The 15,382-nt window shown below is 41.8% G+C and overlaps 1 protein-coding gene across 1 annotated transcript in view; it reads left to right on the forward strand.

Moving 5' to 3' along the window:
* The window catches only part of PIK3C2A (phosphatidylinositol-4-phosphate 3-kinase catalytic subunit type 2 alpha), a 104,558-nt gene that overhangs the window by 62,069 nt on the left and 27,107 nt on the right, over positions 1 to 15,382 (forward strand). Inside the window, exons 9-11 of the mRNA XM_004593748.3 lie at positions 9,694 to 9,837; positions 11,643 to 11,688; positions 11,771 to 11,981. Of these exons, the coding sequence (XP_004593805.2) occupies positions 9,694 to 9,837; positions 11,643 to 11,688; positions 11,771 to 11,981 (401 nt within the window). The remainder of the gene's footprint in view (positions 1 to 9,693; positions 9,838 to 11,642; positions 11,689 to 11,770; positions 11,982 to 15,382) is intronic.

Consider the following 15,382-nt stretch of genomic DNA (forward strand, 5'->3'; position numbering starts at 1 on the left):
GGTGTGGTATGGATATGTGGGTGAGAAAGAGAGGTAAATAGTAAGTGCTAAGTGGTGGGGGAGGAGGAAGATAATATTGAAATTTTGAATACGGTGTTCAGAGAAGGCCTTGTTGAAAACATGAATGGTAGTGAAGAACTAAAGGAAGGAGAGGGAGAAGTATCATACCAGGAAGAAGTTTATGCGATCTGTTTAGGCCTTTGTAACTTCAGTAGAGTGAGGGAGACAGGCAAGAGTAAACCAATCTGCTGCTGCCAGGGCAGAATGCACGGGGTTTGAAGAAGGGATGACACTTAAGGAGAAAAGGAAAGACAGAAGTTTTTGAGGTTTTTTGTTATGGTGCTGTTTTTCTTTTTTGATTTATTTATATATATATTTATTTTATTACAAAGTCAGATATACAGAGAGGAGGAGAGACAGAGAGGAAGATCTTCCGTCCGATGATTCACTCCCCAAGTGACTGCAGTGGCCGGTGCTGCGCTGATCTGAAGCCAGGAGCCACAACCTCTTCCAGGTCTCCCACATGGGTGCAGAGCCCTAAGGCTTTGGGCCGTCCTCGACTGCTTTCCCAGGCCACAAGCAGGGAGCTGGACGGGAAGTGGGGTTGCCGGGATTAGAACCGGCGCCCGTATGGGATCCCGGGGCATTCAAGGCGAGGACTTTAGCTGCTTGGCCACGCCGCCGGGCCCGAGAAAGAAGTTTTTTGAAAGGAGAGGAAACAAAGGAATCCTGTCTCTGAGAGAATGGAGTCATTACAGTGCCTGTTCACATGACTATTATTGGTTTGTGGAACCCTACTTTATGTTAATTTCATTTATTTGTGGATCTACTGAATTAGCTCCATCCCAACCAGGAGGTCCTCAGGCGGATCATCGCATGCTGTGAGGGTGGAACAGAACAGAACATGGGTCCAGTCATCTTAGGAATGTGTGCTGCCTGGGCTCCGGCCTTGCCAAGCTTGGCCCCTGTCGATGCAGCTTTCATTCTCAGACATTGGCACTGTTCTCTGTCCTCCTCTGGCTGCTGCTGTCTCCTTCATGACCTCCAGCATCTGAATTTACTAGCTAAGAACGCCAACTGCCTCTGAGAGCTTCATCAGCTTTTGGCCACTGCTCGCGTGTGTGTGCAGTGTTCTAGCAGAGTTTGTTCTCAAAACAGTGTCTGCTTGCGTCACAAACCAACAAGGCATATGTTTTTCAGGCACTGGAGAGGAGATTGCTCGTACAAGTGGTGACGATGTAGGACTAAATTCTGTGGGGGAATTTGAAGGTAATGTTCAGAGAACTTATCTATAGATTGGATGTGGAACGTGAAAAGAGGAATTTATGGTAACTTTCAAAATGTTCTATCTGAGCAGCTGGAATTTTCAGTATGGAAACTGAGAAGTAGAGATTTGAGGAGGAAGATCAAGAATTCAGTTTTGGACATTATATTTGAAATGAATGTTATGCATCCAGAAAAAGATGCAGAATAGGCAATTTTTAGGGATTTTGCATTCTCTGTCGGTGTTCCAAGTTAGAGGGAATAACTTAGGAAATCAGAATATAAACCATATTTTGTAGCTGTGAGATTACATGAGATCAACAGGTTGATCAGTGCAAGTGGAAACGTTACTTAAATAAAGCAAAATAATGCACTTTCCCCTGCAGTGGCCATAGCATTTCTGTTTTCCTTGTGACACAACTACTTAAAGTTAATTGGTTTTGTAATATTCATTTCCTCCTTTCCCTTTTTCCCATGCTAATCAGGCTTTCAGTCTTTGCACTTGCCTGAACTGTACATGTTTAGATCAGCAAAGACATCTGTGATCCCAATTCCAGTAGTCAACTTAGTCTTTATTTTTCTCAACCTTTATGTAGTTTTGTATGTCTGTGCTTTTTTTTAATTTTTACTTTTAATTGACAAAAAATAGTGTTTGTTTTCAGTGTGCTGTGTTAAGTTTTGATATGTGCATGTATTTTTCAGTATCAAATAAAAGTTTAGCATGTCTATTTCCTGGAACACTTTTCACTTCTTTATGGTGAGAACATTTAAAATAACTTTTTTTTTTTTTTTAAAGATTTTATTGTTATTGGAAAGCCGATAGACAGAGAGGAAAATCTTCCATCCGATGTTTCACTCCCCAAGTGAGCCGCAACTGGCCGGTGCGCGCAGATCCGATGCCAGGAACCAGGAACCTCTTCCAGGTCTCCCACGCGGGTGCAGGGTCCCAAAGCTTTGGGCCATCCTCCACTGCTTTCCCAGGCCACAAGCAGGGAGCTGGATGGGAAGTGGAGCTGCAGGGATGAGAACCGGCGCCCATATGGGATCCCAGGGCTTTCAAGGCGAGGACTTTAGCTGCTAGGCCACTGTGCAGGGCCCTAAAATAAGTTTTTTTTAAATGATTTATTGGAACCGGTGTGTTAGCCTAGTGGTTAAACCCTCATCTTGCACACACCAGGATCCCATATGGGCACCAGTTCGTGTCCTGGCTACTCTGCTTCCCATCCAGGTCCCTGCTTGTGGCCTAGGAAAGCAGTAGAGGACTGTCCAAGGCCTTGAGACTCTGTTCCCATGTGGAAGACCAGGAAGAAACTCCTGTCTCCTAGTTTGGATTGCCTCAGCTCTGGCCATTGTGGCCACTTGGGGAGTGAGCCAGTGGACGGAAAATCTTTGTATCTCCTTCTTTCTGTAATCTCCCTTTCCAATAAAAAATATATATTTTTAAATCTTTATTTATTTTTATTGGAAAGTCAAATACTCAGAGAGGAGGAGAGACAGAGAGAAAGATCCTCCATCTGATGATTCACTCCTTAAGCAAGCGCAAAGGCCGGTGCTGTGCTGATCCTAAGGCAGGAGCCAGAAACGTCTTCCAGGTCTCCCACACGGGTGCAGGGTCCCAAAGCTTTGGGCCGTCCTCTCCTGCTTTCCCAGGCCACAAGCAGGGAGTTGGATGGGAAGTGGAGCTGCTGGGATCAGAACTGGCGCCCACATGGGATCCCGGGGCTCAAGGCGAGGACTTCAGCCACTAGGCCACTGCGCCGGGCCTGTAAAAAAAAATATATTTATATATATATATATATATTAAAAATAGGATTCATTTATTTGTTTGAAAATGAGAGTCACAGAGAGATAATCGTCCATCTTCTGGTTCAACCAAGGAGGCCACAATGTCCAGGGTTGATCCTGGACAAAGCCAGGAGTCACAACTTCAACTGGGCATCTCACCTGGGAGGCCAGCAGGTGCCCAAACATTGGGGTCATCCTCCACTGCTCTTCACAGGCCATTAACGGGAAGCTGGATCTGAAGTGGAGCAACTTGGACATAGCTGGCACCCTTATGAGATGCTAGAATCACAGACATCTACAACACTGCAAAATCCTTTCTGCTGGCTATTTTGAAATATATAGTACACAATTTCTAGCTTAATCACCCTACTGTGTAGTTTTATACTAAAACTTATTCCTCCTCTATCTATTATTTATTACAATAGATTCTTCCTTCTTAAACCATGTAATCGACCTCTGGGATATCATCTTTGTGTTCCCATTTGCTTTGGGTCCTCTGTCTCACTCTAACTTGTAGGCTTTTTTTTTCCCTGTAAGATCTCTATCTCTCTGACCACCTCCAACCCAAAATGTCATCAAGGCTCAGTTCTGTGGTCTCTTTCTCTAAGTTCACATGCTAGGACATCTTAACATATCTTTATGCTATTGACTAAAATGTGTATATGTGGCCTTGATATTTTCCCCCCAACTCCAAATAAGAATAGCCATTAATTAATATCTTTATATGAATGTCTAATTAACTGACATCTCAAATTTAAGATGTATAAGACTTATTTTTTTCTATTGTCCTTTGTATCTATTTATCCTTTAGTCTTCTTTTCTTTTTTAAAAGTTTTTGTTTGTTTTTGTTTAATGCAAGAGCAGTTTTAGAATCAGAACAAAACTGAGAGGAAGGTACAGAGATATCCTATGTAACTTCCGCTCCCAAAATACCTCTGTTACTTCCCTGTAATAATTGGCAACTCTGTCCTTCCATTTACTCGGGTCAAAACCTCAACATCATCTTTGACTTCTTAAGTAAAAGATCTTTGACATTCCATATTCAGTCTAATTCATGTCAGCTTTACCTTGAAAATAATTCATTGTGTGACTATTTTTCTTCAGCACCAGAACTCTAGTCCTAGTCATTCACAGTAGTTCCTTACTAATCTCTCATTGCCTATCCTGTTCTTCTATAATATCTAGTTCACAGGCAACCAAAGTAACCTCATTTTAGAAATAAAGTACTAGATCAGGCAGTAGCTTTCAGTTAAGATGCTGATTAATATGCCCACATCTGAGGGTCAGTATTGTGGCATGGCACATAGAGCAACTGTTGTGGCATCCCATGTGGGTGCTGGTTCATGTCCTGACTATTTCACTTCCAATGCAGCTCTGCTGATGGCCTGGGAAAGGCAGCACAAAATGGGCCAGGTGTTCGAGTTCTGGCCACCCATACAGAAGACTTCAACGAAGTTCTTGACTCCTCAATTTGGCAGCCAAGTGCTAACTACTGGGGCTATTTAAGGAGTGAACCAGCAAATAGAAATGACCTAAGCCTTTGGGCCCCTGCATCCATGTGGAAGACCCAGAAGAAGCTACTGGCTTCAAACGGGCTCAACTCTGGCTGTTGCAGCCATTTGGGGAGTGAACCAAGCTTTTTGCCTTTTTTTTTTTTTTTAAGGATGCTAAATGCAGTGTTCTAGATTGTATCCTGGAAAAGAAAAAAGTGCAAGTGGAAAAACTGGTAAAATCTGAGTATAGTCTGGAGTCAACTTAATGTATTGGTATTACATTTGTATTGACAAATGTAACATACTTATGCAAGATGTTGCTTTACCCAGGTTCGTTCTCTCTCTCTCTCTCCCTTTTTTTTTTTTCACTTTTGATGTTTACACAGTTGACCAGGGTGGGAAGAGTCGAGAATCAGGGGAAAGTGGATGGGATCATTGCTTGCAAATTTTCTTTCTTCTTCTGTATCTGGGGAAAGGGTGAGGTTAGGGGAGAAGCCACACCCAGCCTCCCATCTGTCTCAGTACCTGGGGATGGGGAGCAGCTACCTGATACCATCCCAGGATGGTGGAGCACGCGCTAACGGGTTCTGCTCAGGTGGTATTGATTGTTCTGAAATGCTGTCGATCTCATCGATCCAAGGATAAGAAAATCGTTGCAAGGTCCATTAGCTGACTTAGTGCACCTTAGAGTCTCCACTTGCCCAGAAACTAGATGTCAATGCTCGGGTAGGGTAGTTGACCAATTTGTTCTGCTCTCCTTCCTCTGTTGTGGCACTAGATGTCCTCTGCAGGTCCCAAGGAGCTGCCATATCCTCCATTTGCATCTGGGCATACTGTCCACTGCACCATCTTAGCCACTGAGGAGGCCAGTTCTGACACATGTACTCCACAGTCAGACCACGGATCCTGTAGTTCTTCCCGTGGCTGGAGTTCTGAGTCCAGTGGTTCAGTTTGTGGGGTCCCCAAAGAAACTTGACTCAGACTTGACTCTTTCGTGTGTTAGCCAGTACGAGTACAACTTACTAGTAATGTGTTAGTATTAAATCTTACATATGTTTTGACACGTAAGATGTTGCTTAACCCAGTTTCTTTTAATGTTATATTGGAATTCTGTGTACTATTTTTAAAAATATAAATCTAAGATTTTTCCAACTAAAGTTTATTTTTAAGGAAATAAGAGCAGAAAACACACGCACAATGAGATAAGCCCAGAGCCAAAGAGGGTCTTTTTGAAAGAAAGAAAATAAAAATTTATAAGTTCTTTGGGTGGGCATTTAGCCTCGCAGTTAAGATTCTCACATTCTTTTTTGTTTTGTTTTGTTTTACATGATTTGTATTTATTTCAAAGGCTAAATGACAGACAGAAGGTGAGGGATCTCTTCACTTCCACTGGATTCACTCCCCAAAATGTTTGCTACAGCCAAGGCTGAAGCAGGCGAAAGCCAGGGTCCAGTAAATCAGTCTGTCTCCTGTGTGGGTAGGAGGGGACTGAGTGCTCTGACCATCATCTGCTGCCTACCAGTTCACAGGAAAATGAGTTGCAAGTAAGGTGAGACTTAGTCCGAGGCACTTCAGCATGTGATGTCGGTGTCTGAAGTGTCTGGCTCTGCCACAATGCCCAGTCCTTTCCAGGGTGTTTAATCAGCATAGCAGTCCCATGTAACCCAAATCAAGATTCTCACATTCTAAACCAAAGTACCTGTGTAGTGCCTGTCTCTAGTTCCTGGCTCCAGTTTCCTCCTAATGCTGGTTTCTGGAGTTAGCAGTCAGGACTCAAACAACTGGATTCTGGCTACCCTAGAGTGGGAGCCCTGGAAGCATTCCTAGCTTCATGCTTTGGCTGGGCCCCGTGCCAGCAAATGCCCACGTTTGGAAAGTAAACCAAGTATTTGCTCCCACTAAAAGGCTCGAGTCTTTTTCTCCAAATCCTGCTTACTGTCTTACTACGTAGAATTCAAAGCCCTGCCCTGATTATGGCTTCAAGGCTTTGCGCAGACTGACCGCCACCTCCTTACCTGACTCCTGATTGCCTGCTTTCTTTTTCTGGATGGTTTTCTTTCAAATATTGTCGATGGGAGACCTTGAGCTTACTGTTCTCACCACTGCTCTTTCCCCAGAAATTTTTATTGCATTAAGTTTAGTGCCCATGTGTCATCAGAGAGCTCCTCACTAACCATCTTGTCTAGAATAGTGACTTGGCATCATTTGTTCAGTGTATGCATATAATTCATTGATTTTTACTTTTTAGTAAATGCAGAGTTGTGTGATTGTCACAATCCAATTTTAAAACATATCTGTTCTTTTTTCCTGCTTTATTGCTCAATTTTTCATTGTATGGCTATACAAGGATCAACATAGACATAAGTTGATTATATTTTGATTATCACAAATCATGCCGGTGTAAATATTTATGTATACATTTTTGTAGATTATGTTTGAATTTCTCACAAATAGATTCTAGGGAGAGGTCAGGAAGTTTTTATTGCTCCTGACCGTTAGTTTTCTAGGGATACGATATAATTCATTTGCTAAAATTTAGGATGGCAATAGGGTTTTTTGAGGTAAGGATTAATGATTTGGTTTACGTTTCCAAGGGGAATAGTGAAGATTGCTGGTCAAGGACAACTGAAGGAAATTTAAATGGTGTAGAGATTACCACTGGAATTGAGAAAGTTTTATCTTTGGAGTTCTGAGAATTTCTTAGATATTTTGAGCAGTTTGGTAAAAGTCTTGAGCTCAAAGGACAATTACTTCACAATGAGGGTGTTTGAGGCTGGAAGCAAACGAGGTTGTGGTTAGGGTATGGTTATGATAAGATTCTAATAGGGTATGGTTTGAGGTTGAAGATATTGCAGATTTTCTACATAGACATTTAGGAATGAAGCTTTTTTACAGGAAGTAGAGAATGAGATATATCTAAAGCAAAATTTGACATGCAGTGGGAAAAAATGACCACATGTTAATTAGTAATAGTGAGCTAATAGGAGCACTTTACAGCAGGAGTTGGCTTATTGTGGTTTGCACACCAACTCTGTCCTGCTGCCTGTTTTTGCAAGTAAAGATTTATTGTACATAGTCATGGTTATTTATGTATGTGTGATCTCTGTCTTCATGCGTCATTTGTAGAGCTGAAATGGATATTTGGTCCATAAACCTAAAATTTTTATTAGTTGGCCTTTTAAGAAAAAAGATGACCGATCCTTCTATGAGTCCAGAATTAGCAGGTGTATGAAGGCTACCATCAGCTCTAGGCTGGGAAAAAATGAACAGTGAAGCAACTCTATGGACTTGATAAGACTTTCCCCCAATCCCAGACTGAAATTCAGATTCTTTGGAGAGAAGGTATGGCTATCACAGGAACACATGGCTTACAGTTGGCAAAAAATACTTGAGAGAGAACTATTGGAAGAACTGTCAGAAAAAAAGGAGAATTTGGATTGAGGGCACAGCTAGAGTTAGTCTTTGATAACCTCAGGGTTCTTACACTGAATTTTTTTTTTTTTTTTTAAAAAGGAGGATTGGAACACTGCTTTCTGCTTGTTTTCAGTGGTCCTGTGGTGCCCTCTATTGAGAGACTTAAGATTGTGTCAACTGGCAAAGAAATGAAGGGTCTAGCCCTAACAACTGGAAGTAAAGCAGAATATGGAGTGAAAGAAAGCAGAAGTGTAAGCAAACTAGAGAACTAGAAGGCAGACCTAAGGTCCTGAGAACTGCGGGGTGGCTGGGTCTTGGAGAAAATGAGGTTGATTCACTTAATCTTGAAGGTGAAAGGAACATTCAGTTTGTTGTAGCTAAGCCTCAAGGGTGGAAAAATATAAATTTTTAAGGGTTAGTATAGTGCTGAGTTTCAGTCCAGTTTAATAGTACTTGTCATAAAAGTTTTATGAGTTGGGCCTGGCACAGTGGCCTAGCAGCTAAAGTCCTTGCCTTGAAAGCACCAGGATCCCATATGGGCGCCGGTTCTGATCCCGGCAGCTCCAATTCCCATCCAGCTCCCTGCTTGTGGCCTGGGAAAGCAGTTGAGGATGGCCCAACGCATTGGGACCCTGTACCCGTGTGGGAGACCTGGAGGAAGCTCCTGGTTCCCGGCTTTGGATCAGCATAGCACTGGCCATTGCGCACACTTGGGGAGTGAATCGTCGGACAGAAGATCTTCCTCTCTGTCTCTCCTCCTCTCTGTATATCTGACTTTGTAACAAAAATAAATAAATATTAAAAAAAAGTTTGATGGCCTGGTGGGGTGGCCTAGCGGCTAAAGTTCTCGCCTTGAACGCGCCGGGATCCCATACGGGCACTGATTCTGATCCCAGCAGCTCCACTTCCCATGCAGCTCCCTGCTTGTGGCCTGGGAAAAGTAGTGGAGGATGGCCCAAAGCTTTGATACCCTGAACCCATGTGGGAGACCTGGAAGAGGTTCCTGGTTCCTGGCTTTGGATCGACGCAGCGGTGGTCGTTGCAGTCACTTGGGGAGTGAATCATCGGATGGAAGATCTTCCTCTCTGTCTCTCTTCCTCTCTGTATATCTGACTTTATAATAAAAATAAAATAAATCTTTAAATAAAAAAGTTTTATGATATATGTTTTTATGTATAAGGGTGATACTTAATGAAAAAATTCTTAAATTTAAAACTCTTACCAGCTGTGTGGCTTTACAGTGTATTTATATATTACAGTTATATTACATGTGGATATGATAAAAGCAGTTGATCTTTATATATAGAAGCAAGTGATGAAGTTGACTCATTTCCCATCCTGGTCCTCAGTGCCAATATACAGCCCGCCTCTGAAGAGCTTAGTCAATATCAGATTTTTGTAGGAGGGATAGAAGGATTTCTTTCATTGTGGAAATTATTCCAAAATGAGAGTAAAAGTCTTTTTAATGATTTAGTAATTTGCTTATAATTTGTTTTATTTTATATTCTAATATGAAATGACATATGAATAATTGTGTCAATGAAAATTAGCCTTGTTTTTTCCTACTTTATTTGATGAAAAGCTGTGATACTTTATTACAAAAGAGCAAAAGTTATCTGTTCTTAGGCAGAAGTAAAATGTCTGATTTCCAACTTCATTGGTGAAATTAATCTTTTAAATTCTACATGCTTAGTTTTCTTTTTCTCCTCTTTCCTTAATTCACTTTTTATTTTTAAAGAACCAACACCGAGGAGTGGATCAAGTAATTAAAGCTGTGAGAAAAATCTGTAGTGCTTTAGATGGTGTGGAGACTCCTGCCATTACAGAGTCAGTGAAGAAACTAAAAAGAGCAGTTAATCTTCCAAGGAGCAGAGGTTCCGAAGTAAGTGTTTTTAGTAATTACCATTCTATTACGTGCAAGTATATGCTTAAGTGAACATCTGTCATTTACACTGGGAAATTTTGACTTTAACAATTTTTAGTCAGTTATTTATTTGAGAAACAGAATGAGCTCATGTTTGCTGATTCACTCCCAATAATAGCTACATTGGTAAACTCAATCAGGTCGCCTTCATAAGTGAGAGGAACCCAGTTACCACTACCTCCCAGATCTATATTAGCATGAAGCAATAGTCAGGAGTCCAAATTGAGTGTCACAGCCAGATGCTGTCATATGGGACAGTGGTCTCTTAACTGACATCGTATTAGGCCAGACACCAGCTTGGTGACTTTTACTTTTGAGTTGATCACTTGTTTAGTTAGGTCGATGATTTCTTAGTTTGGAGATGGACCATGTTGGAAGAGCTTTGTGAGCTTCTAGCTAAGTTGGTTTGAGGTTCAGAGATAGAAACTGAACTTGGAAGAGCTGGAGAGTCATAGCTGCCACTTATCCCTCTGGATGGAAACATCGATTGCCAGTGGGGAGGTTCTTTTTTTTCTTTCTTTTTTTTTTTTTTTTTTAAGATTTATTCTATTTTTATTACAAAGTCAGACATACTGAGAGGAGGCAGTGGGGAGGTTCTTCAGGCCATCCCGCTTTCCTGTGAAAGCACCAAGAAGCCTGTGCAGCAGGGGCTTTTCCCCTTGCAAGCGGCCACATAGCCCCTCTGCTTATTAGAAGCTGTTGCTTCTGATGAAAGCCCTACCTTCTGGTGTTTCCATGGAGATTTTATGGATGTTTACATCTGTAGCAGAAGGATGAAAGAAAAGGTAGATCTCATAAGTCATATTTAAAGGAAGGAAAAGTTATGTTGCTTAGACTATATTCATTTTTACAGAGATCCTATCTGTATATTATATAGCAATTTTTGTTGCTCTTCTTGTATGCCTCATTTTAGAAATTAAATATATTTGAAATTTTTCTGCTATTCTTTTCGTAATGTTATGTGAGGCATTTATTCATTCTACTCACTAGATAAAAGTAGCAGAGTAGGTGGGAGTGGAGTTCAACTTAAATAATTGGTAAGAGCCTTTTTGAGTCACTAATAAGAGTTCTGAATCTTTTTTAAAAATTTTTTTTCAAAGATTTATTTATTTTGTTATTACAAAGTCAGATATACAGAGAGGAGGAGAGACAGAGAGGAAGATCTTTCATCCGATGTCTCACTCCCCAAGTGAGCCGCAATGGCCAGTGTGTGCCGATCTGATGCTGGGATCCAGGAACCTCTTCTGGGTCTCCCACGCGGGTGCAGGGTCCCAAAGCTTTGGGCCATCCTCCACTACTTTTCCCAGGCCACAAGCAGGGAGCTGGGTGGGAAGTGGAGCCACCGGGATTAGAACCGGCGCCCATATGGGATCCCGAGGCTTTCAAGGTGAGGACTTTAGCTGCTAGGCCACGCCGCCGGGCTCGAGTTCTGAATTTTTTAAGGATATCCTTTTGCAACTGTAGAGCAACTAATGAGAAATAAAATATTAGCGTTTTTATCACTTCTGTGTTTCAAGTTAACAAGGCAGATATGTTGTAGCAGTTTTCAGTTCTAATTTTCTTGATGCTAAAAATCATGCTTACCTGGCTTTGGAATTTCTTTTTCTTTGCATTCTTCACTGTTATATTCATTCTTCCAGTACAACAGTGCAGTTTGCACTGAGAAGGGTTTCTGTGAGACAGCATTTAATTAACTGTATTGAAGATGAAGATAAACGTTTTATATTGTATGACTTATTTGACTGATGTTTCCATTTGTGCAGGTGACTTCATTGTCTGGCGGGGACAGTAACAAGAGTTCAGCTGGAGGTATGTCTTTAAATTTTTTAAATGTTTGCATTATTATTGCTTCTGCATAATATAACATAATTAACTTTTTCTTTATTTGTAGGCTCATTAAATCCTGAAAATCCCATTCAAGTGAACATGGACCAGTTAACTACAGCAGTGTATGATCTTCTCAGACTCCATACCAGTTCTGGCAGGAGACCTGCAGACCTTCCCCAAAATTCCAGGAGCACCAAGGAAGCATGGACAACAACAGAACAGCTCCAATTTACTGTTTTTGCTGCACACGGAATATCAAGTAACTGGGTATCAAAGTAAGTAACTGTTCGGAAGAAAATATGAAAGTGTAAGTGTCAGCAAGCACTGTTATCTTGGTGCTTAGATGGATATACAAGAATCCCTTTTTTTTTTAAGACATCCATTTTTATATGAAAGGCAAAATTACAGAAAGAGGATGGGTGACAGATTTTCTTTTTTCTTTTTTTTTTTTTTAATATTTATTTATTTTTATTGCAAAGTCAGATATACAGAGAGGAGGAGAGACAGAAAGGAAGATCTTCCGTCCGATGATTGACTCCCCAAGTGTGCGCAACGGCCAGTGCTATGCTGATCCAAAGCCGGGAACCAGGAGCTTCCTCCAGGTCTCCCACACGGGTGCAGGGTCCCAAGGTTTTGGGCCATCCTCCACTGGTTTCCCAGGCCACAGCCAGGGAGCTGGATGGGAATTGGAGCTGCTGGGATCAGAACCAGTTCCCATATGGGATCCTGGTGCTTTCAAGGCAAGGACTTTAGCTGCTAGGCCAGGCCCAGGGAAATTTTCTATCTACTGGTTCACTTCCCAACTGGTCGCAATGGCTGGAGCTGAGCTACTCTAAAGCCATCAGCCAGGAATTTCTTCCAGGTCTCCCTCATGCATGCAGGGGCTCAAGAACTTAAGTCTTCCTCCACTGCTTTCCCAGGCCACAAGCAACAAGCTGGATCAGAAGTGCAGCAACCAGGACTTGAACCCATGCCCACATGGGATGCCAGCACTGCAGGATGAGGCTTAGCCTACTACAGTACGGAAACAACCCAAGAATCACTTTTGTGGCGCAGACAGTCATGTTGCAGTGCCTGGTTGAACCCTGTCTTCCTGGTTCTGATCTAGTTTTCTGCTGATGAGCATACCGGATGAGCAGCTGATGGCACAAGTGCTTCAGCCCCTGACACTCACAGGGAGACTCAGGTTAAGTTCTGTACTTATTTCTTTGGCTTGGCTCAGAAGACTCAGACTGGCTTTTGTGGGTATTTGAGGATGGAAGTTTTTTATATCTCTAATTTTTTTTTTTTTTTTTTTTTAAGATTTTCCTTTGTGGGCCTAGAGCAATAGCCTAGTGGCTGGAATCCTCACCTTACATGTACTGGGATCCCACATGGACACTAACTCATGTCCCAATTGCTCTGCTTCCCATCCAGCTCCCTGCTTGTGGCCTGGGAAAGCAGTTGAGGACGGCCCAAAGCCTTGGGACCCAGCACCTGCATGGGAGACCCAGAATAAGATTTTTTGCTCCTGGGTTCAGATCAGCTCAGCTCGGGACACTTTGGCCACTTGGGGAATGAATCAGCAGATGGGAGATCTTTCTCTCTGTATCTGCTTCTCTGTATATCTGCCTTTCCAAGAAAAATAAATAAATCTTTAAAAAAGAAGTTTTCTTTGTGATTTTTACAAAAATTGCAGATATTTTAAGCTGTTCAAATAAAAGCTATCTGAATATACACAAAAGGTAGGAAACTTAAAAGCAGAAATTATGCTAATTAATAAATGAATTTTTTCTACTTTTCCTGTGTAACTGGGGAAATTTGAAAACAGAGCTGAATGGCACTAGACTTCTGGATGTTTTCCCCATTCATTTTTAGTTTAGCACTTTATAATTTATTTATTACTAAGCTTTTAGTTTTATTTATTTGAAAGACAGAGGAAGGGATAAAAGAGAATTCTTTAGTTTGCTAAATCCCTCCCAAATGCCTGCAGTAACAGTGGCTGAGCCAGGCTGAGGTCAGGAGCCTGGAATTCTGTCCAGGTTTCCCAAGTGCTTGTGCCATTGTACACTGCCTCCCAGATGTTAGCAAGAAGCTGGATTGGAAGTAGAGGCAGGATTTGATCCCACACTCTGATATGAGATGTAGAAATCACAAGTAATGACTTCATCTGTTGTACAAAAATGTCCCTTATGTTGAGTTTTTAATATGATCTTTCCATTATAAATTATTTTTTCTTTAATCAGTGGTATAAAAGCATGGCAATTGTGGGGATTTGTATCATGGTGCAGTGGGTAAAGCTGGGCTGGTATGAAGCCTGGAGTCAGGATCTCCTAGGCATCCCGTGTGGATGCAGAGGCTCAAGGGCTTGGGTCCTCCTGCATTAGTTTCCCAGGCCATTAGCAGGAACCTGGTCAGAAGTCTAGCTGCTGGGATTCCAACTGGCACCACAGGAGGAGGTTTACTATTATGCCACAGCACTGGCCCACAAAAAAATAAAAATGGTGACACTATTATTAAAGAACAGATATCCAAAAAACAGTCATAATGAATATGGAAATAAAACTAGTAAAATGAAATAAATAAGGGCAAATATAATAAAATTGAGGAAATTGCTAAGGATAGTTATTTTGTGATCCCAAAAGATTTAAAATATTAAGATTTTAAATATTAACATAGGGCCTGGCATGGTAACCTAGTGGCTAAATCTCCCCTGCATCTGCTAGGATCCCATATAGGACCTGGTTAATATCCTAGCTGCTCCACTTCCCATCCAGCTCCCGCTTGTGGCCTGGGAAAGCAGTCAAGGATACACCGATGTGGGAGACCTGGAAGAGCTCCTGGCTCCTGACTTTGGATAGGCTCATCCCCAACTGTTTTAGCTACTTTTGGAGTGAACCAGCAGATTGAAGATCTTTGTCTTTGTTTCTCCTTTTCTCTGTATAACAGCCTTTACAATAAAAAATCATTTAAAAAGTTTATTTAACATATATGAACAAAGTAATATGTAATCCCCATAGTAAAATTATTAGTAGGGTATAGTTATTTTTAACTTTTTTTTTTTGAGAGAGAGAGGTTCCATTTACTGTTTCACTGTTTAACTCCCCAACTGCCTACAACAGTTAGAGCGAGGAGGCCAAGCTGAAGCCATGAGCCAGAAACTCCATTCAGGTCTCCCATGTAGGTGGCAGGGATCCATTGATTTGAGTGACCACCTGCTTTCTACCAGGGTCTACATTTGCAGCCACTTGAACTTGAAAGTAGTGTCCCTGTAGACTAGAATCTGCTGCAAATGTCCCTCCTGTTATTCCTTTTAATGTATCTGTTCTCTGTTCTCATAGAATTTGAAATGATCAAAATTTACATGAATTTCTTTTTTGTTTAAGATTTATTTACTTTTATTACAAAGTCAGATGTACAGAGAGGAGGAGAGACAGGAATATCTTCCGTCCAGTGATTCACTCCCCAAGAAGCTGCAATGGCTGGAACTGAGCCAATCTGAAGCCAGGAGCCCTGAGGCTCTTCTAGGTCTCCCACACAGGTGCAGGGTCCCAAGCTTTGGGCCATCCTCGACTGCTTTCCCAGGCCACAAGCAGGGAGCTGGATGGGAAGTGGAGCTGCCAGGACACGAACCGGTGCCCATATGGGATCCCAGTGCATTCAGTGCGAGGACTTTAGCTGCTAGGCCATGGTGCCA

This window comes from Ochotona princeps, chromosome 4 (genome assembly GCF_030435755.1).
Source record: "Ochotona princeps isolate mOchPri1 chromosome 4, mOchPri1.hap1, whole genome shotgun sequence".
NCBI lineage: Eukaryota > Metazoa > Chordata > Mammalia > Lagomorpha > Ochotonidae > Ochotona > Ochotona princeps.